Here is a 20,890-nt window from a genome sequence, read left to right on the forward strand (position 1 = left end):
TGTTTTTTGTTTTTGTTTTTTTTTTTCTGATCCATACTGCACACTGTAGTCTTTCATCTTAACCAGTAAGTGCTTCAAGTCATCCTCACTTTCAGCAGGCAGAGTTGTGTCACTTGTGTATCTCAGGTTGTTAATGAGCCTTCCTCCAACCCTGATGCCATGTTCTTCTTCGTATAGTCCATCTTCTTGGATATTTTGCTCAGCATGCATATTGAATAGGTAAGGTGAAAGGATACAACCCTGACGCACTCCCTTCCTGATTTTAAACCATGCAGTGTCCCCTTGGAGGATATCCCCAGGGAGACTACCAGGAGGAAGTAACACCTGACTGGACTTGAAAAAAGAGGTAAGAGTGGATTGCGGGAAGATGCCATGTAAAGAGAAGTGCTCTGGATACACATTCAGAGGTAGGACACAAGGACACATTGTTCTCTTTGACAAGGAAAGAAGGGGCAGAGACACAGGAAAGGAAGTGGGAGAGGAGATGGCATAGGTGTGGGGCAAAATCACGGAGAGTGAGGAGTCCATGGCAGGGAAGATGGCAATCTGTGCTGTCAACCATAGGAACATCTTTCCTTTCCCTGATATCTCTTCAGTGTATTCCCTCTTCTCCGTAACACTGTCCCTCAGGTTTCATCATCTTTGTCCTGGACCAAGGTCCCCTCAATGCTGACCCAGGGGATCTTTCTGACACACAAACCTCACTCTGCTCCATCCTGGTTCCCATGGCTTCCATGGCTCCCCCATTGACTTGGGAGAGAGTCCGAGTTCCTCAGCCTGACATCCGAGGCCTATCAAAGGGGGAGGGGACAGGGAGAGAGAAAACGTACATGGTGTTGGGGCTTCACAGAGAGTCATGGGGATGCTGTCCTGCCCTTGAAGCTCTACAGCACCTGGTCCTAACTCACAAGGTAAACAGGCCTTAAAGGTGATCAAAGAGACAAGAGTGCCTCGTAAGCAGTGAGCTTGCTTCTGGCCCTGCCCCATTCCTCCTCCTGCATCCCTTCTTCTCCTCATCCACTCCAGATTCTGCTCTCCGGGTCCCCTGGATCTGGGGCCACGGTTGACACCGAGACAGTCCCTGATCCTGTCGTGTCCCTGAGATCCTGTCGCTGCCGATGGTATTGTCCCTGTTATGGCTGGGTGAGTGACGAGTGGCAGGGTGGGAGGGGTTTGAGGAGCCGGGGGTGGGTGTGAGGCAAAATACGGGCTGAGTTAAGATGAAGAGGTGAGGACATGAAGAATTAGGTACTGGGTTAACAAGTCATGGACATCTTCTCTGTGTACACTGTCTGGTTGGCATTATGACCCATCCTGTGTCCCATTTAATCTACCCAACAACTTCCTGAGAAAGTGTCACCCCATTTGGTGGACAATACATGGACTTTGAGAGATTAAGCAGCTTCTCCAAAATCACTCAACATTTTTTCTAATACAGTGCCCAGAAGTTACATCTTAATGCTGCACTCTTCCTTTCTAGGACTTAAGTAATAATTGTGTCCACATGTACCCTCTCATAGGTCATCACCTGTGTGGTGGTTGTTACTACTTCCCATCTTAAAGACAAGAGACAGGGTGGTGGCCAGAACCAAGTGCATCAAGACCCCTGACGGCTAGAGCACTGGACAGAGTGCAGAAAGCTGGGCCCCAGGCCTGGTGCCATTACTCCTTGACCTATGACCTCAGGTGCTGGTTGTTGTTAGGTGCCATTGAATGAGTTTTTGACTCAGAGAGACCCCACGTGACTGAGTAGAACTCCCCCATAGGGTTTTCTAGGCTGTAACCTTCATGGAAGCAGATGATCAAGTGTTTCTCCGATGCAGCCGCTAGAAGGGTCCTTTGGGTCAGCAGCTGAGTGCTTACTATGGTACCACCAGGATTCTGGGTAAAACCTATAATATCTCTGAGTCTCAGTTTCCCCATATATTTAGGAGGGCAATAATAAAACCATGATGAGGATGGCTTAAGCAAACATTTATGAAGACGCTGGGAAATCTGTGAAAGTTCATGTGCGCTGTTATCACTACCATCATCACTAGAGATGGACTCAGGAACCAATCTACCCTTTTTGTTGTTGTTGTTTTGCACGAGAAACCTGTTATTCAGGAAATGGATAAGAAAAGAGGAAGGTGTTCCCTGAGAGCCAACAGCTAAGTCACAATCCGCAGTTACTATTACGAGGGCCTGTACTTCTGTAATTATAATCTTTAATTCACACAACATTAGTATGATTACATTAATTATTGTGATAGAGAAACTAGGATTCAGAGAGGATGTGACATGGCCCGGGTCACAAGATACCCCTAACACAACAAATAAAAACAGTAGGTAGGTCCGCTTGCGGTGCTGCTTTGGGGAATCCCCCAAATCACCTTCAGGTTCAGTGATTCACTACAAAGATGAACAAAACTCAGACCATTATATAGTCACAGTTACAGTTTATTACAGCGAAAGGATCTAGATTAAAATCAGCAAAGAGAAGAGGCACAGGATAGGATCCGGGAGACACCCAGCCTGAGCTCTCAGGTGTCCTTCCCCAGTGGAGTCATGGACAAAGCCTACTTCTCCCAGCAATTATGTGTGAAAACATGCATCATACTGCCGACCCAGGAACTCACCTGAGCCTTGCTGTCCAGGGTTTTAATTGGGGAGTTGGTCATGTAGACATGGCTGACCACCCACTTGAACTGACCTGAGTCTCTAGCCACTCCAGAAGTCAAACTGATACCACATGGCTCAAGGCCACCACCATAAGTCCCATTGCTAGCATAGACTATCTGGTGGGACCCAAGGCTTCCAATAAACAAAGACGCTCTCATCAGACAGGACATTCTGAGGGCTTAGAAGTTATCTCCCAGGATCTGGGCAAGAACTAAACTTTTCTTAGCAAAGTTAATCCTTCAATGCACAGGCAGGATGCCAGGGGACACTAGGGTGAGTCTGGTTTTCAACTTGAATCTCTCTTCACAGAGTCACTTTCTCAAGTTTTGATGGAAGTCAGAAAGATACCAGAGGAAGAGGGGCTGTGCATTATAATCCCTTGCGTGTTTGAATTTCCTGAAGGATCCTCAAGCAAGCCCGTGATTGTGGGCTACTGGCTGAATAAGAACATCAGCTCCCTCGTAGCTACAAATAACCCCAACACGACTCTAGGTCATAACACCAAGGACATAGTCCATGATACTGGGAATCTTGAAGAACAAGGCTGTACCCAGCTGACCCAGGATGCACTCGAAAGGGACAACAAGACATACTTGTTCTATGCAGAGCTAGGAGAGCAAAGAAGTACATCCCTGAGGGAGAATATCACACTACTTGAGTCAGGTGACATTCAGTCTCAGGCAACAAGTGCTTTGGAATGAAGGAAATCCAGATGTGGTCTGGCAATTGTGTGGCTTTTATTTCACTGAGCACTGGGCTTTGCAACACATCGGGCCACTTAATTTTTACAGTAATGGTGCAGTAAACATACAATTGGCAGCTTTCTTTTTCCAATTAGGAACAGCAAGGAAAGGAGAAGTGACATGCCCACCAGCATCCAGACATTAAGATACAGGAAGTAGATCACATCTTGGGCTAACAAGGAGCAGAGCCTAAGGGGAGAGATGGAGGTGGGAGGAAGGGCTAGAGGGAGGGAGAGTAGGAGCTGAGGCTGGGAAGTCTCCCTTGAAGGAGGGCAGGTAGAGTTCATAGGCAAAGTAGATCCTCAGAAAATTCACTCACCATCAGTCTTGAAACTTTCACACAATGAAAGGAAATTTATTTGTAAAAAGCCACCCAAAAAATAACGACCCCATATTCCATAAGGTTGTTGGTGCCACCAAATGAGCTAATGGGTGGAAAAGCACTTGGTAACTTAGAAATACTGTGCAGCGGCGAAGTGCCCATGAGGGTCACTTACCAGGTTTTGAGTCCTCATTCTCTGTCTGCAGACTGGACCGAGAAACCAGAGCCCCACATCCCCGAAATTCTTACAGCTGGAGAACCTGTAACCCTGATCTGTACCGTCAAAGGTGCCTGCAAAGAGAGCCAAGCCCTCTTCCCCACCCGGAAAGGGCCCACCACATCCTCCAACACAGCTGTCTCCAGTAACGCCTCCTCCTCAGGGCTGCACTTCACCCCGAAGTCTGAGGACCATGGCACCACCCTCGGATGTCACTCAAACTTCTCCTTATCTAACTTGAGCAGAAGTCGTGCCACAGTCATGATTCATGTGGTTTGTGAGTGCTGGTGGGCAGGGGAAGGGCCCAGAGTCTAGGAGAAATGGTGTGTCTCAGAGAAAGACCTGAGCCCTGGAGGGAGGAAATCTGAGGACTTGTTGCACCTTCTCATGGCCTCTGGGACCAAAAGGCCAGAGGTGAGGCCTGAACTCAAGTGTGAGGGAGGAGGAGAAGGGGGCACTTGTCTGGGAGGCCTAGCGTCTCTTGGCATCTAGAATGTCCTTCTGAAGCTCCTTGTGAGTCAGAAGGCAGCAGATGGCTGGGACCTGGAGGAGGTGGGGCAGGGATGTCAGGCTCCCTTGCTGACCCCTGACCCTCCGTCCCCACAGCGCGCCCCAGGCTGCTCGGTTTCTCTTGTTCCTGGGGAAGGACACTGCAGTGCAGCTGCTCCTTCCACGGGATCCCCACCCCCTCCGTGCAGTGGCGGATGGGAGATGTTCCTGTGGACGTGAACAGCATGCATGACGTCCTCCAAGTGACGTCGGTCACATTTGCCTTCTGGGCCAACAGCACCATCATCTCACTTGGGAAGCCAGAAGTGGTCACGAGCCTTCACTGTGAGGGGAAGAATCAATATGGAATCCACACATCAAGCATCTTCCTGATACCAAGTGAGCTAACAGTGACTGGGTTAGAAAGACAGTGCATGAGAACCAGGGTGAGATGCTGCATAGGGCCAGAAGGAAGAGTCGAACTGTGGCTCCGACTTCAAAACCGTAAGGAGAAAAACCTTGTCTCTCTTTCCTCTGGTTCCAGATAAGAATTACAGTTCCAGTACGTTCATGAAAGGGCTTATCCAGGGCATCGTGTACGGGGCCATTGCATCAGCCCTGCTCTTCCTCTTCCTCATCCTCCTCGTGTAAGTACCCAAGTTCAGTTCATCAGCAAGCTTGTCTCCGAGCCTACCACATTTACTTCTGTTATTTCCCTCCTCATATTTGCTCACAGTTTATTTTACTTTGTCTGCTTTCTTGATATGCATTCTTAGGTCATTAATTTTCAGCCATTCTTCTCTTGCAATATTTTCACTTCAAGCTGTAAATTTCCCGCTAAGCACAGCATTAGCTGCAAATTGCAAATTTTAACATGAAGTGTTTTATCATCATTCAGATAAAATATTTCTAGTTATAATTCTAATTTTTGATTCATAGGTTTTCAGGCACATAAATATTCTCTATGAATTCTCTCAATGTCCTTCTAACTCCCATCCCTTTTTACTGTATGTCTTTACCGTTTCTTCCTTCGGTTCGTTCTTGCATCCCTGACCATCCATCCATAATCATTCCTGTCCTGAAGTATATTCTCGAAAGCCTGTAGCACTGGTTTCCTGGTAGCAAACACTCTTGATTTCTGTTTGCATCTTCCCCTTGCCTGGAAATATATCTTTGCCAGGTTTGCAATACTGGGTTGGCATTTATCTTCTCTCTTGAACATAACGTTCCACTGTTTCTTGCTTCCGTTGTCACTGAAGAAAAGTCAGCTGTAAATCTCGCCTGTTACTCCTTTGAAAATAATGTCTATTCCTGATTCTGCTTTTAAGATAAATTTGTCTCTGGCATTTCCGCAGTTCTGCCTCACAAGTTTCAATTGCTTTGCTCCTCCCTCGCACTTTAAACTTCCATAACACCAACTTGCCTGTTTTCCTGGCAGATGACACTCTTTCTTGTCCTGCACCTTTGCTGAGACTATGTCCTCTGTCTGGGTGCCTGTCTTCTCTACACTCCATCTCTCATCTCTGTTCCCTCTCTTACTCTCAAACTCACTGCTGTCAAGTCGGATCCAACTCATAGCAACCCCTCCTTGGGTTTCCAAGGCGGTATCACTACAGAAGTAGGTTCCTCAAACTTTTTTCCATGGAGTGGCTGGTGGGTTTGAACTGCCAGCCTTCTAGTTAGCAGTCAAGTGCCTTAGGCACTCTCTGTTGTTAACTCATCACTTGGGACTCATATCACAACATTGGCGTCATGTGCCCCTTCTTTGACCTCTCACCCAGGCTGGGTGCCTCTTCAGGGCTCCCATAGCCTCCTGGACTTGTAGGTATTTGCACTAAAAGTTTCATTCTGATGTGATTTACTTGTAGTTTTTAATTATTTTATATTATTATTTGTTTTTTTCTGTCTGGCCTCTTTAATCTGTGTGTTGCATCTTTTATTATTTCCTGAAATTCATCAATTACTATGTCTTCATATATTGACCCTTTCATTATGGAAGTCTTATTTAATGATTGTTAGACTGTCTTTTTTTCCTCCCACTCTGTCTCCTGTATTTATTTATTTTAAAAAAAAATGTGCTTTGGGTGCAGATTTACAAAGCAATTTGTTTTACATTCAACAGTTCATGCACATTTAATTTCATGGCCCCAGTTACAATTCCCAACCTAAAAAAACTCTCCTCCTCTCCCATCCCTGTGACTACCTCCTCCCTGTGCCCTTCTTATCTATGCATTCCTGTCTGTCCAGCTTTCCCTCCCATGTGTTGTGGTTGATTGATCTAAGGGGTGCATCTCCCTAGGGTAGGTTGGTGCATCTCCCTGGGGTAGGTGTCCTGCATGTAGGTCTTTCTGCTGTTGGGCTGAGAACCAGTCCATGGGAGTAAGTCCATTTCTAGGCCCCAAAAGATAACCCAGGGCCATAGTTTTGGGGGTTCCACCAGTCTCTGTCTCTGTCTGACCAGTAATTCTGGTCATTTTTGTGTCCACATTTTTCCTCCTACTCTATCCAAGATCTCCAATTTTGATCACTTGCTGAGTGTTTGGCATTGTTAGCCAAGCACCATCTAGTTCTTCTGGTCTTGGGATCATGAAGGCTGAGATCTTCATGGTCCATAATATCTTTGGACTAACTGTTTCCAAATGACTTTGGTTTTCTTCACTCTTGTTTGCTCCAGGTAAGAGGAGATCAATAGTTGCATCTTAGATGGCCACCCGAAAGCTTTTAAGACCCCAGTTTCTGCTCACCGAAGTAGGATGTATAACAAGATTTTTATGTACTGTGTTGTGCCAATTGAGTGTGATGTCCCTTGAAACTATGGTCTCAAGTCCTCAGGCCCAGTGATTCTCTCCCTCCAGGTGTTTGGTTATATCTGAGGAGCTTCTCCATCCCTGTCTTCTGTTGCTTCTGTAGTGTGTTGTTGTTGTGTTGTTGTTATGTGCCGTCAAGTCAGCCCTGACTCATAGCGACCCCTCCTTGGGTTTCCAAGGCGGTATCACTATGGAAGTAGATTGCCCAACCTTCTGTAGTGTATGTGGCTAATTTTATAGCACAAGTGCATATGTAAAACTGTCTTCAGCCAAGTCTATCCTTGGCCTAGGGTATATTCCTGTTCGCCTACCCCCACCTGATCTTCTCACCTGTCTATGCATTTACCCATAGGGTAGTGTTTGGTGCTGCTGGTAATGCCGTGTTGTGCATGCAATAGTATTTGCCTCCATTGTCTGTATCTTTGTGCACATTTCTGTGTCCTCCCTTTCCCTATTGTCACCGTGCTTGTCACAGACTCTTTCCATACCACCCCTCCCCTCGCCCATATCAACATGTGACCCCCTCCTGTATTTTCTATTTAAATAGACAAGCAAACAAGCACTAGGTTAGAGGTCTGTACACGAGAGATTCTAAGAGAACTCTGCCCCTTCAGAATGTCCATCCTTGGGGAGCTGTCAGTGCTTCTCATACGCCCTTACATCTTCCCTCTCAAGCACATTACCGAGGCAGTAATCCAGACGTTTTCCTATTTTCACCAACCCTGTTGTCTCCTCTCTCTTAGCAATAAAGCTTACCTACTTCAAAGAGGAAAAATAGTGACTTCCAACACCTGCAAAGTTACTCCCATTGGCATAGACGATTGATTCTTTGCCTTTTTCAGAGAAAAAAGACATACCTCTTCCTGTCCAAGGTCAGATACACCTGCTCTGCTTCAGAGTCCATCTCCTCCACCTCCTTGAGAGCCTTCTCCTCCGCCTCCTTAGGATCCACCTCCTCCACCTCCTTGAGATCCATCTCCTCCTAATGAAACCACATTCCATTAATCATCCCCTCTGTCTCCTAAATTTTCATTCTTTCTTTCTTTACTGGCTCTTTCTCTAAAGGGCATGAAAGTGCAGACACCTCCCCCTACAAACTCCCTTATGGGTCATCCAGTATTTTTCAGAGAATAGCTTACACTCACTTCCTGATTCTTATTGTCTGTACACTTTTCAGCCCTTTGCCTCTGTCTCCAGCTTCACACCACTGAAACAATGCTTCTAAGGCAATCCATTATCCTTACCTCTCGAAATCCAGTAGCAAACATTCTGCCTTTTTCTTTCTCACCTTTAGATTGAGTATTGGATTGGGGTGGGTGGGCTGAGAGCAGAAAGAGGAGGTCCTCCCACTCAGTGGCTTCTTTTTTCACAACCAAGTCATCTGTTGAAAGTGATATGGGCAGGGGCAGGAGTGAGGGCCAAGGGGTTTGAGGAACACGGTGATGGTGGAGGGTGTGGTTGGATAATCTTTGAGGAGAAGGAGCAGGATCTGTTAAAGGACAAGGAGAGCAGCAGCAAAGGCCCACTGGGGCTGGAAGTGGTTAATTCGGGGCTGGAAGTGGTTCATTGCTACTGGTGCCAGCTCTCATTGCTGTATGATGTTTTCTCCCATCAGTGCGTGGTCACTGAGGGCCAAGGTGTAAATAGTGACATCAGTCTAGGTGTGGAGGCCTTACAGAGGGGAGCTCGATATTCTGACCTGTAGCCTGGGGTACCTCCTGGGAACCAAGGGGGAGCAGAGCACAGCCCTAATTGCGGGGCTCACTGCTTTAGAAAGAAGATGCTTAAATGGCGGAAGGAAAGCCAAATTCTGAAGACCAAAGAGGCCCCAGTCCTCAAGAAGCCAGAGTGGCTGAAGGAGGCAGAGCTCCTCAGGAAATCTGAGGCTCAGACCTCACTTGCCCATTGAAAGGTAGGTTGCTGGCCAGTCTGACCGTGTCCAGGCCCTCAACCAGCATGGCCACAGCACACCTGAGGCCAGAGATCAAGCTTGACCTGTCAGCGTCACCAAAGGTGCTCCCTAAAGAGAGAGATTCCTGGGCCCCCAGATCTATGAACCCAATCCCCTAAGGTCAGAGTCCAGCTAGTCTGTGCTCGCCACAAGCTCCTCAGCTTATTATAATGCATGACTGAGATGGAGAGCCAGGGCTGGGCCTAACTGAACAGCGGCCCCGCACGACAAAGCTCTCACCACTGGTCTTGTCTCCTTCCTTTGTGAGAGAACAAGCGTCTCTCTTCCTGCTCAAGGTTTGATCCACATCTTTGCTTGGGGATCCATGTGTCTGCCTCCTGAGGAACCACGCTCTATTATTCATTCCCCCGTCTCCTAAATTTCCAGCCATTTCTTCTTTCCTGGCCCTTTCCCCAGCGGAGGCAGACACGCATGAACCTCCCTCACCCAGGAGTGTCCTAGAAAAGGTTAGAAGGAGCTGGGGTTTGTTGTTGTTAGTTGCCGTTGACTCCGTTCTGACTCGTTGCGCTCCCCGTGTGCAGGTGGAACTGCTCCGTGGGATTTCAAAGCTGGGACTTTTCAGAACCACATCACTAGGCCTTTCTTCCAGGGTGCCTCTGGATGGGTTCGAACCACCAACCTTTGGGCCGATAGTGTACCTCTTAATCACTTATGTCACCCAGGGACACCTAAAGAAGTTAGTTAGATCACTGTTTTTGAGAGTCCTGGGTATGTGTGTGGGGTGGGGCGGCTTCTCCAAGGTAGAGAAACAGCAGGGTCTGGTTCTCCACAGTCTCCGGCCCCTGAGAGAGAAGGAAGACAGTAGACGCTCAAAGGCAGATGGGAATCATGACACACACATGGCTCCCACACACATGGATCCACCAGCCCGGTCAGAGCTGCACAGACCTACCGAGCATGAGCGACTCCCTCTCAGACACGTGTGATCCTGCCTTCGAGGAGCGTGTGGTCTCAGCAGGGAGGCCAACACGTAAGAGCACAGGTCCTACATGGAAGGAAGGAAGTAGCAGGACTAGGAGGTGGACCGTCACAGAGGCTGCACGGAGCACTGAGAACCCACAGTGACACATGACTCTTCTGCAGTCAGATGGTTTCAGTACTTTACACCGAGAAGAACCGAGAGCCATAGAAGACGTGGCTCAGACACCAAGGAAAACCCCGGGGTCTCTCTGCAGGGACATTGCGGGTACAGAACCCGCTTCCACCCACTCCTGTGTTGCAAGCAGAGGAAGTGAGGCTCACAGCACCTCAGACCACTTGGTCGGGACTCTGAGACCCAGGACTCTTGGTTCTTGGGGCAGCTTCCTCTGCCCTGCCATTTTCTCCTGACCTTACGAGGCTGTAACACAGAGCCTGTAAACTCCGAATCCCACCACAGCAGGTAACAAAGTGAGTGTATTCGGCACGGTGGGGGCCACACGCAGCTTGGGAGTAGGTGCTCCATCGAAAGGGAATAACTAACTAACGGCAGTGAATTCTGCTCTGACTCCTCGTCCCCTGAGCAGACTGCGGGGCTGCTATTTCCAGATCTTATTTTTTCAGGAGAATTCTGGAAATCCAGATTTCAGCATGAAATGTCTTGTTTCAAACACGCTCGAATTCAAAACATGTTTTTCTGTTTTAAAGCAGCATGAGTCATATAAAAGCCATATGTATACCTCCGATTTGCAAATCTGATCAGAAAGATATGGAGAAGACACTCTCCCTACACCAACCTTGTGCCAAAATGAGGGGGCATTATTTCGAAGGCAAACATATTGGCAAGGACAAACAACCTGGGTGAAAACAGGCACTGGGAAGAGGCTTTGGTCTGGAAGGCTGAGGATGAGTTTCCAAGGTGGAGAAGAGTATGAAAAGATTCACTCTCTGATATAGACCACCAGCATTCCCCAAAGCCACCCACACGCCAGGTCCTGGGTCAGGGACTGCAAAGTTAGAGGACACAGTCCACAAGGCCACCCTTACTTCTGACATCAGTTGAAAGTTAAGGGATTCCCGAGACCACCTTCCCTTTGACAAGTCATTACAAGGACTCAAAGAACTTATTGAATGCTGGTATACTCACGGTTATGGTTTATCACAGGCTATCCATTGCTGTCTAGTCAATCCCGACCCACAGTGCCCCTAGAGGACAGAGTGGAACTGCACCACAGGGTTTCCAAGGCTGTCAGTCTTCACAGAAGCAAAGCCCAAACCACACACACTGCCTGGAGTCCATTCTGACCCACAGCGCCCCTAGAGGACAGAGTGGAACTGCCCCACAGGGTCTCCAAGGTTATCATCTTTATGGAAGGAGGCTGCCTCTCCCATGGAATGGCTGGTGGGTTCGACCTGCTGACCTTTCAGTTAGCAGCCAAGTGCTTAAGTGCTGCACCACCAGGGCTCTTGGCCTGAAAGGAAACAGATCAGCCAAGGCCACACCTCAACTTTGTGGGACAGGAACTACCCCAGCACCTTACAGTTGTTGGGGTCATCAGGTCGGTTCCAACTCAGGGGGACCCCACGTGTGCAGAGCAGACTGCCCCGTGGGGCCTTCAAGAGCGTGGCCTTTCAGGAGCAGGTCACCCAGCCTGCTTCCTGAAGCACCTTCGTGTGAGTTCGAATGGTCAACCGTTCAGGTCATAGTGCGCGACACCCAGGAAGTCAGTCCCCTTCCCACCAACTAGGAATCTGAGGTTCAGAAAGGGGAAGGTCCTTCCCAGAACCACCCAGCCTGAGGGCAGAGCTAGGTCTGATCCCTGGCTGCACTGTCCAGGTGACTGACCCTTGCTCCTCCTGGCTGCTGCACACATTAGGGCGTCTTGGGAGCCAAGCCCAGTAGGAGGAGTCCTGGTAGAGAAGTGAGTAAGTGCTCAGACGGAAAGATTGGGGACCCAAACCCCCCGAGAGGCTGTGCCAGTGGAAGAGCTGGTGATCCGGTTCCACTCAGTCACAGCCCTGAAAACCCAGTGGGGCAGTTCAGCCCTGCAACGCAGGGGCACCACGATTCACAGTCACCCCAATGGCAGCTGAAAAACCAGGCCCGACAGGATTGCACCTGCCTGTTTTTTGAGACAGGAAGACTGGGATGGGGAAGGGACCTGCTAGGCGCCGCGTGGTCCAGCCTCCTCCTCCCACTCCCCAATGGCTCCTTCTCTCGGGTCCGCTGTGTGTCCTGCACCCTGCTAGGTCTGGGAAAATCGACAGTGGCCAGGGCCACCACTGTAACCTGCCTCCCCCGAGTTGCACAGTGTCAGGTCTGGGAGAGGCCTTGTCAGTCACCGCAGGGGCGTGTGAGAGCATGTGTCTTTGTGCTTGGACTCTGGGGCACTGGATCCCGGCCACCTGCGAGACACATTGGGAGGGAGGCTGTCCTCAGAGAAGCCGCGTGGACGCCACTGAAACTTGGTGTGGGGGGCACCACTGGCAGTTGTGAGCGGGGAGCAAGAAGCCAACGGAAAACATCCGGGAAACGAAGCTTTGTTGTTCCTTCACTGTCTGTGCAGCGCCCCTACTGACCAAACTTAACACCACACTCCCTCAAACCAGGAGCCGTTCACCAAGTGGGTCTGACTCCTGGCGACCCCAGGAGTGTCAGAGTAGAAGCAAGTTTCACAGGGTTTTCAAAGACTGAGTGGGTGGACTCGAACTGCCAGCCTTTTGGTTACCAACCACATGCCGTGTTTACTGTTTGCAACACCAGCGACTCCACTCACTGCAAGGAGGAATGTCTAAAGGTCTCAGTGTTGTGTCTGAGCAGACAGTGTGGGGTGGCTCAGAGGTCAGGTGGCAGTTAGCAGCCGGGGAGTCAGTTCCCACTTAGGCAACCCCACATGTGTGGGGCAGAACTGCACTTCAGAGGGTTTCCAAGGCTGTAGACTTTCGGAAGCAGAATGCCAGGCCTGTCTTCTGGGGCACTCTGAGCGGGTTCCCAAAGCCAACCTTTGGACCAGCAGTTGAGCACCTAGCCTCTTGCACCCCCCACAGGTCCCCAGCCAGGTGGAGTCAGCTGAGAGGAACACGTACCCAAGTATGTATGATATTTGAAAGGGACCTGGAAGGTTGAGTTGGTATTCAGCAGACACAGAAGGGAGGGAAGGGCGCTCCAGGCCGAGGAACAGCCTGGACGAAAGCACAGAGGCTTGGTGACTTACTTACCTGGGGCTGCCATAGCGGAAATACCACAAGGGGGTGGCTTTTAGAAACAGAAATTTATTTTCTCACAGGTTAGGAAGCTAGAGGTCCAAATTCCAGGCACCAGCTCTGGGGGAAGTCTTCCTATCTGTCTTGGCTCTGGGAGAAGGTCCTTGGCTCTTCAGCTTCAGTTTCCTGGTTCCTTGGAGATCTTCATGTGGCTAGGCCAGTTCTGCTCCTTTTATATCTTGTAAGAGACTGACTCTCAAGACACACCCTACACTAATCCTGCCTTATTAACATGAAAAAGACAGTCCATTCCCAGATGAGGTTATAACCACAGGCTTAGGCTGGGATTGACAACACATATTTTTTGGGGATACAATTCAATCCATAACACATAACCCAAACCCAATGCTATCGAGTCAATTCCAACCCACAGTGACCCTGGAGGACAGAGTCGAAGTGCCCTAGAGGGCCTCCAAGGCTGTGAATCTTCACAGAAGCAAAACCCAAACCAAACCTACTGTCCTGGAGTCGTTTCTGAGTCATGACAAACACATCCTAAACCAAGCCAAACCCACTGCCCTGGAGTCGATTCTGACCCACAGCGCCCCTAGAGGACAGAGTGGAACTGCACCACAGGGTCTCCAAGGCTGTCAATCTTCACAGAAGCAAAGCCCAAACCACACCCACTGCCCTGGAGTCCATTCTGACTCACAGTGCCCCTAGAGGACAGAGTGGAACTGCCCCACAGGGTCTCCAAGGCTATAATTCTTTACAGAAACAGGCTGCTGTATCTTTCTCCCATGGAGTGGCTGGTGGATTTGAACCACCGACCTTCTGATTCGTAGCCGGGCATTTAACCACCACACCACCAGAGCTCCCCCATAGCATATAGTGAGCCTAAAATATTCCAAGAGACAGAAAATAGTCCACTGTGATGGCGAATAGGGTGTGAGTGGCCTGGGAGTACCAGGAAGGGGAGCTGGGTCCAGTTTGAGGTCTTGGGTACCAGGTTGAAGAGCCGAGGCTTTACTCTGAGGGACCCATGGAAGGCATTTGAGGAAGGACCACCACTGTCAGCTCTGGGTCTCAGCAGAGTGTCCCACATCACAGCCAGTGATCGGGGTCCCAAGGAAGCAGCCAGCACCTGGCCTGCTCAGGGGAGGGAGGGGTGCCTCATGGGGGCCTCCCCAGAGCCGTCCGTGTGTGAGGAGCCAGGCTGCCCAGGCCTGAGGCCCCTTCTGCTGTGGACCGCGTGCTTCCACTCCGCACCCACAATCTGCACCCCACTCTCCTCCCGCTTCAGGACTCAGGACTGTTGGCATTGGTTGACGGTTAAATGAGCTGTTTAACCAACGTGTCTATTAGGGAGTGCTGGTGGCGCCGCTCACCGAAAGGTCATCAGTGTGAACACACCAGCCACTCTGTGGGAGAAAGATGAGACCATTGGCTTCCCTAAAGATTTACAGCTGTGGGAACCCTAAGAGCAGGTCTATTCTGTCCTATGGGGTTGTTAGATGAGTCAGAGTTGACTGGTCAGCAACCGGTTTGGGTTTTGGGGTTTTATTAATAGATGGAAACGGCTTAGAGCATAAGCACTTAGCAAAGGTCTCGATCAATAGTGAGAGAGAACGTGGCGTAGTGGTTACTAACACAAGCTCTGGAGATAAACCGTTTGATGGGCGTTTGTCAACGCGGACAACTCATTTACTTCCCTGGTACTGAGGTTTCACGTACACAAAGGGCACGTCTCTTAAGTGTTACAGCTTGATGGAAATATATATATGGAGCTCTGGTGGCACAGTGGGTAAGACATTTGGCTGTCAACCAGAAGGTCAGCGGTTCAAACCCACCAGCTGCTCTGTGGGAGGAAGAGGAGGCAATCGACTTCCATAAAGATTTACAGCTTTGAAAACCCAATGGGGGTCGCTGTGGGTGGGAATCAACCCAGAGGCAGTGGGTTTATATGGGTTTATCTCTCTATATATAGATATGTATATGCTTGTGAATATAAATTGTTGTTGTTGTTATGTGTTGTCGAGTTGGACCCAAGTCCAACTTGGGTTTCTGAGGCGGTATCACTACGGAAGTAGATTGCCCAACCTTCCTTCCGAGGAGTGGCTGGTGGGTTTGAACCGCCAGCCTTCTGGTTAGCAGTCAAGTGCCTTAGGCACTAAAAACCAACCATTTGCCCCTGGCGACCCCCGTGTAGAACTGTGCTCCCTTCAGATTGCCAGGCCTTTCTTCCAAGTGGCCTCTGGATGGTTTTGAAGCACCAACCTCTCAGTTAGTAGTCAAACTATGATATGATATGATATGATACACACACTATAATATATAATCATCCTTCCATGCGACCAGCATCCCGATCAGGAAGTAAAACGTGTCCCACCCTGCACACCGCTCCCTCCCCGCAGCAGCGTGAACACTCTTCTGGCTTCAGATGCCACAGACTGTCCCTGCCTGGGGGTGACCTGTGCATTCACAGACCCGGTGCACAGCGTGGACTCTTCTGCGCCTGACATTTCCCACTGCACGTTACCCGTGAGCTTCATCCGTATCTCAGCACGTATCAGTAGTTCATTCCCTTTTATTGCTGATAGTCTTCCATGGAAGGCATACCCCATAATTTATTTACCCATTCACCCGTTACTGGACATTTGGTTATTTCCAGCTTGGGGCTACTATGAATAAAGCTGCAATGAATATTCTTATGCAAGACTCTGTGGATGCATGTTTTCAGTTCTCACTCTAGGAGTGAAATTGTTAGGTCATGAGATACATGTTTTATGTTTAGCTTTAGCAGATACTGAAAAATACTGTAGCGTCTCCCAAAGCAGTAATGCCCATTTACACTCCCACAAGCAGTGTATGAGCGTTCCAGATGCTCCCCATCCTTGTCAACACTTGTTATTGTCAGTTTTTTTAATGTTAGTCATTCTAGTGGGTGAGTGGGAGCTCTGGTGGCGCAGTGCCTAAGGCACTTGACTGCTGACCAGACGGCTGGCAGTTCAAACCCAGCAGCCACTCCTCGGAAGGAAGGCTGGGCAATCTACTTCCGTAGTGATACCACCTGGGAAACCCAAGGAGGGGTCGCTATGAGTCGAATCTGACTCAAGGGCAGTAGATTGAGTTGTTGTTGTTGTTGTTGTTAAGTGAATGAATCATTTTAATTTTGATTGGACATCCTCATGACTAATGATGTTGAGTATTTTTTCATGTGCTTATTGGATATCTTTTTCTGTGTCAATTCAAGTCTTTTGTCCATTTTTTAAATTAAGGTGTATCTTTGTTGTTGATTTGTAGGAGATCTTTATATATCTTGGATTCAGGTTCCTTTTCAGATACATGTACATGTTTGGCAGATAGCTTCTGCATATTTATGGTGTTGGGATTTTTTTATTTTGATTTTTATTTTTTCACTTTTCTGTGTCTTTATTTGCTCGTTTGTGAAAATGGGATAAGACTCACCTCATAAGGATGTCATGAGGCTTCAAGGGGATAATACTTTTTTTTTTTAAATGAATAACTAAGTGCTTAAAAAGTGGTGGACACTCATATTCTCATCAGGCCTGGGACTGGCCACCCCGGGAAGAGGGAGTCTTGCCCCCGTCCCAATTCGGAGCAATCCCGACTTCAGAGGGGACCAAGAAATAGCCTTCTAGTCAAAATGGCTTTTTGTTTTGGTTTTGGTGAAACATACACAGCAAGACATTCGTCAACATAGCAACTGCCCCATTTTCAGCTCAGGGACATTGATGACATCTGTCATGCTGTACAACCATTACTGCTGTCCTTTTTCAAAATATTCCACCACCATTAGCATTAGGAGCTCTGGTAGCATAGTGGCTAAAGCACTTGACTGCTAACCAGAAGGCTGGCAGTTCAAACCCACCAGCCACTCCTCGGAAGGAAGGTTGGGCAATCCTACTTCTGTAGTGATACTGCCTTGGAAACCCAAGGAGGGGTCGCTATGAGTCGGGACCGACTTGACGGCACATAACAACAACAACAACAATTAGCATAAACTCAATGCCCCACAAACAAAAGCTTCCCCTTTACCCCTCCGTCCTACCCATGGTAACCACTAATAATCATTGATTTCTCTCTCTCTCTCTCTCTCTCTCTCTCTCTCTCTCTCTCTATATATATATATATTTTTTTTTTTTTTTCCCCACCCCTGATAACCAACAAAGAAAGTTTCCTTCCATGTATAAACCTTTCCTTGACTATTTACAATAGTGGACTAATACAATATTTGTCCTTCTGTGATTATTTCACTCAGCATAATGTCATTCAAGTTCATCCACATTATGCAGTGTTTTGCAGACTCTACATTGTTCTTCAGGGCTGCACAGTATTCCGTTGTGTGTATGGACCACAGTTTGTTATGCATTCCTCCACTGATGGGCACTTAGGCAATTTCCATCTCTTTGCTGTTGTGAGTAGTGCTGCACTGAACAGGGGTGTGCATCTGTCTGTTGTTGTCCTGGCTCTCGCTTTGTTAGGATATATACCTGGTAATGGGATTGCTGGGTCAAATGGGATTTCCATTTCCCACTGGATCAGAGTGGTTTTTGTCCAGTGGTGTCCTGATAAACTGATTCTTAAAAAAGAAAGAAAGGCAGGCCTGGTGTGTAGTGTTTGCTAATTGCCACGGTGTAAATACTCCCTTCCATGACAATTCCAAGCTACTAATGGTGTAACATGCAGCTTGCAAAATTCTTAAGAATTCAAGTCAGCCTTCTCCAGGCAGCTCCAGTACACTGCTAACTTCTGCACCCCCTAGATGCATGAATTTTGATGAGGTCTCTTCTCTTCTCTGAATTGTAGTTTTCTCATCTGTCCAAATGGAGCTAGTAAGTCTTTGAACTCATCCCCTCAGCACATATTAACTGAGCTGCTATTATGTGTCAGGCTCGGTGATGAGCTTCACAGATAGGACCTTGAACATAAGCAGACAAAAAAAATAAATAAATAAAAATAATCCTAGAGGAGAGCTTACATTCTTGAATTGTGACATGAGGGAAAAGAAATAGAAAATAAAGACGTGAACAGATGAAAGAAGAGAATCTTAAATGCTACGGAGAAAACAAAACAGCTTTGACAGAGAATCGTTGGGCTGGGAGCACAGGTTCCTTTGGGTAGAGTGGTCAGCCAAGGGTTCTTGGAGATGGGACCGACATGATAAGAGACATGTGCCAGCCTCGTGGGAAGGGTGTCAGGGCAGAAGGAACAGCAAGTGCAAAGTCTCTGATGCTGGAACAAGCTTGGTTCGTCCAAAGAACGGAAAGGCCGGAGCTCAGTGAGTGATGGAGGGGGGCGGTGGCACCGGCTGGTTCATGGGTTAAGTAGTTGTTGATCGAAAAGTGGAGACCAGAATGGAGGTCAAGGTGGAAGCCAAGAGGCCAAGGCTAGGCTGTAGTCCAAACAGTCATCCAAAGGAGAGACGGCTGGTGGTGCCTTAGACCAGAGGCCAGCAGAAGGGCGGGAGAAAGTGCACAGAGTAGAAGGCATCCCGTGGAAGTAGTAGAAGGCAGAGCCGGGACATCCCACATCTCCCCATCCCGGATCCCTGTCATGTGCCCGGCACTGTGATGACCGGAGATACCACTTTGAACAAAAGGCACATGGCTGTTACGACGTAGGGCTCATGTTAGATGTGTAGCTAGACTGGACGTGGGTGGGAGGCGGAAGTGAGGAGGAAGTCAGGAGGGACTTTTTTTGGGGGGGGGGCAGGGAGCAAGAACAGAACAGCCTCTACTGGGTGACTTCAAAACCTTCCTCCTCAAAGTGCCCCGAATATGGAGTTGTTGTTAGCTGCCATCAAGTTCATTCTGACCCACAGCGCCCCAAGTGACAGAGTGGAACTGCCCCACAGGGTCTCCAAGGCTGTCAATCTTCACAGAAGCAAAGCCCAAACCATACCCACTGCCTAGAGTCCATTCTGACCCACAGCGCCCCTAGAGGACAGAGTGGAACTGTACCACAGGGTCTCCAAGGCTGTCAATCTTCACAGAAGCAGAGCCCAAACCATACCCACTGCCTAGAGTCCATTCTGACCCACAGCGCCCCTAGAGGACAGAGTGGAACTGCCCACAGGGTCTCCAAGGCTGTCAATCTTCACAGAAGCAGAGCCCAAACCATACCCACTGCCTAGAGTCCATTCTGACCCACAGCGCCCCTAGAGGACAGAGTGGAACTGCCCACAGGGTCTCCAAGGCTGTCAATCTTCACAGAAGCAAAGCCCAAACCACACCCACTGCCGTGGAGTCCATTCTGACCCACAGCGCCCCTAGAGGACAGAGTGGAACTGCACCACAGGGTCTCCAAGGCTGTTAGTCTTCACAGAAGCAAAGCCCAAACCACACCCACTGCATGGAGTCCATTCTGACCCACAGCGCACCTAGAGGACAGAGTGGAACTGCCCCACAGGGTCTCCAAGGCTGTCAATCTTTTTAAAAACAGACTGCCTCATCTTTGCCCTACAGAGGTGACAGTGGGCTCCAACCAACGACCTTTCAGTTAGCAGCTAAGAGCTTTAACCACTGCACCACCTGAGTTCCTGAATGGATGCATTCGGAGTCTAGGAAGAAAGAAACACGACTCCAGGCCATTGGGCTACTGGGAGAAGCCAGCATCTCTTCTAGGATCTCAACTATTCATCTCAGAAACTTTGGGAAGGTCCCTAGGTGGCACACACTGTTGGGGCTCGACTGCTAATCTGAAGGTTGGTGGTTCCAACCCACCGAGCGGGACGGCGGAAGAAAAGGCCCGGGAATGTGCTTCTGTAAAGATTTCAACCAAGAAAACCCCGTGAGGCTGTTCTACACGGGTCACCATCAGTGGGCACCAGCTCCATGACAACGAACGAGGATCTCAAGAAAAATGATAATTAGTCCTCAAGAAAGAAAATTCAACAGCCCTGGGAGACAGGGCTGTTCCATCTTGCCGAGGAAGACTCTGTGAAGTTGGAGGGATACAAGTGACTCGTCCAAGGTCACACGGCCAAGGAAGTGAAATGAAGGAATGGGCGCTGGGCTCTTTGCATCTAAGACCTGAGTTAACGGCTGGTCCCCCGTCCTGCCCCCAAGATCCGCACCAAGTCCCCCTGGGTCCTCCCGCCATCATCTTGGGGATTGAAGGTGGGGGTAGACGGAAGGACAGTCCTGCCTAAACGTCACAGTGTTACAATTATTCGTGAAGGTAGATCCAGGCTCTGTGGGCCCCCAGGAGGCGGGTCTCTGGCTCCCTGAGACCTGGGGGCGGAGGGGGCTGGGGGCCCGAACTCCTGGCCCCGGGGAGAAGGGGGCTGGAGTCCGTGCCTCCTGGGTCTGAGGGCGGCTGAGGGCAGCTGAGGACCTGAACCCCTGAGTGTGAAGGAGAAGGACGAGATAAGGACGCGAAGGAGGACCGGGCCGGGCTCAGAAGGAGTGTCCCAGGCCCGGGGTTCCGGGGCCGCCTCGGGCAGGAGGGGGTAGAGGCCGGGCGGCTGCAACAAAGGCCTCTCCCTGCAACTCGCAGCCCCTCGGCTCCGCCTCCCCGGCCCCGCGCCTGCCC

At 49.3% G+C, this 20,890-nt stretch overlaps 2 protein-coding genes across 2 annotated transcripts in view; both read left to right on the forward strand.

The window, feature by feature from the left end:
- The window catches only part of SIGLECL1 (SIGLEC family like 1), a 21,226-nt gene extending 18,235 nt beyond the window's left edge, over positions 1 to 2,991 (forward strand). The window contains 2 exon segments of the mRNA XM_042783235.1: positions 1,027 to 1,143; positions 2,971 to 2,991. Coding sequence (XP_042639169.1) covers positions 1,027 to 1,143; positions 2,971 to 2,991 — 138 coding nt within the window.
- A 7,117-nt stretch (positions 2,992 to 10,108) lies between these two features.
- Positions 10,109 to 20,890, forward strand: part of IGLON5 (IgLON family member 5) — a 38,598-nt gene continuing 27,816 nt past the window's right edge. Inside the window, exon 1 of the mRNA XM_007957596.1 lies at positions 10,109 to 10,181. Coding sequence (XP_007955787.1) covers positions 10,109 to 10,181 — 73 coding nt within the window. The remainder of the gene's footprint in view (positions 10,182 to 20,890) is intronic.

The sequence above is a fragment of the Orycteropus afer genome, unplaced genomic scaffold, assembly GCF_000298275.1.
Source record: "Orycteropus afer afer isolate SDZICR_OR568_19922 unplaced genomic scaffold, OryAfe1.0 scaffold00765, whole genome shotgun sequence".
NCBI lineage: Eukaryota > Metazoa > Chordata > Mammalia > Tubulidentata > Orycteropodidae > Orycteropus > Orycteropus afer.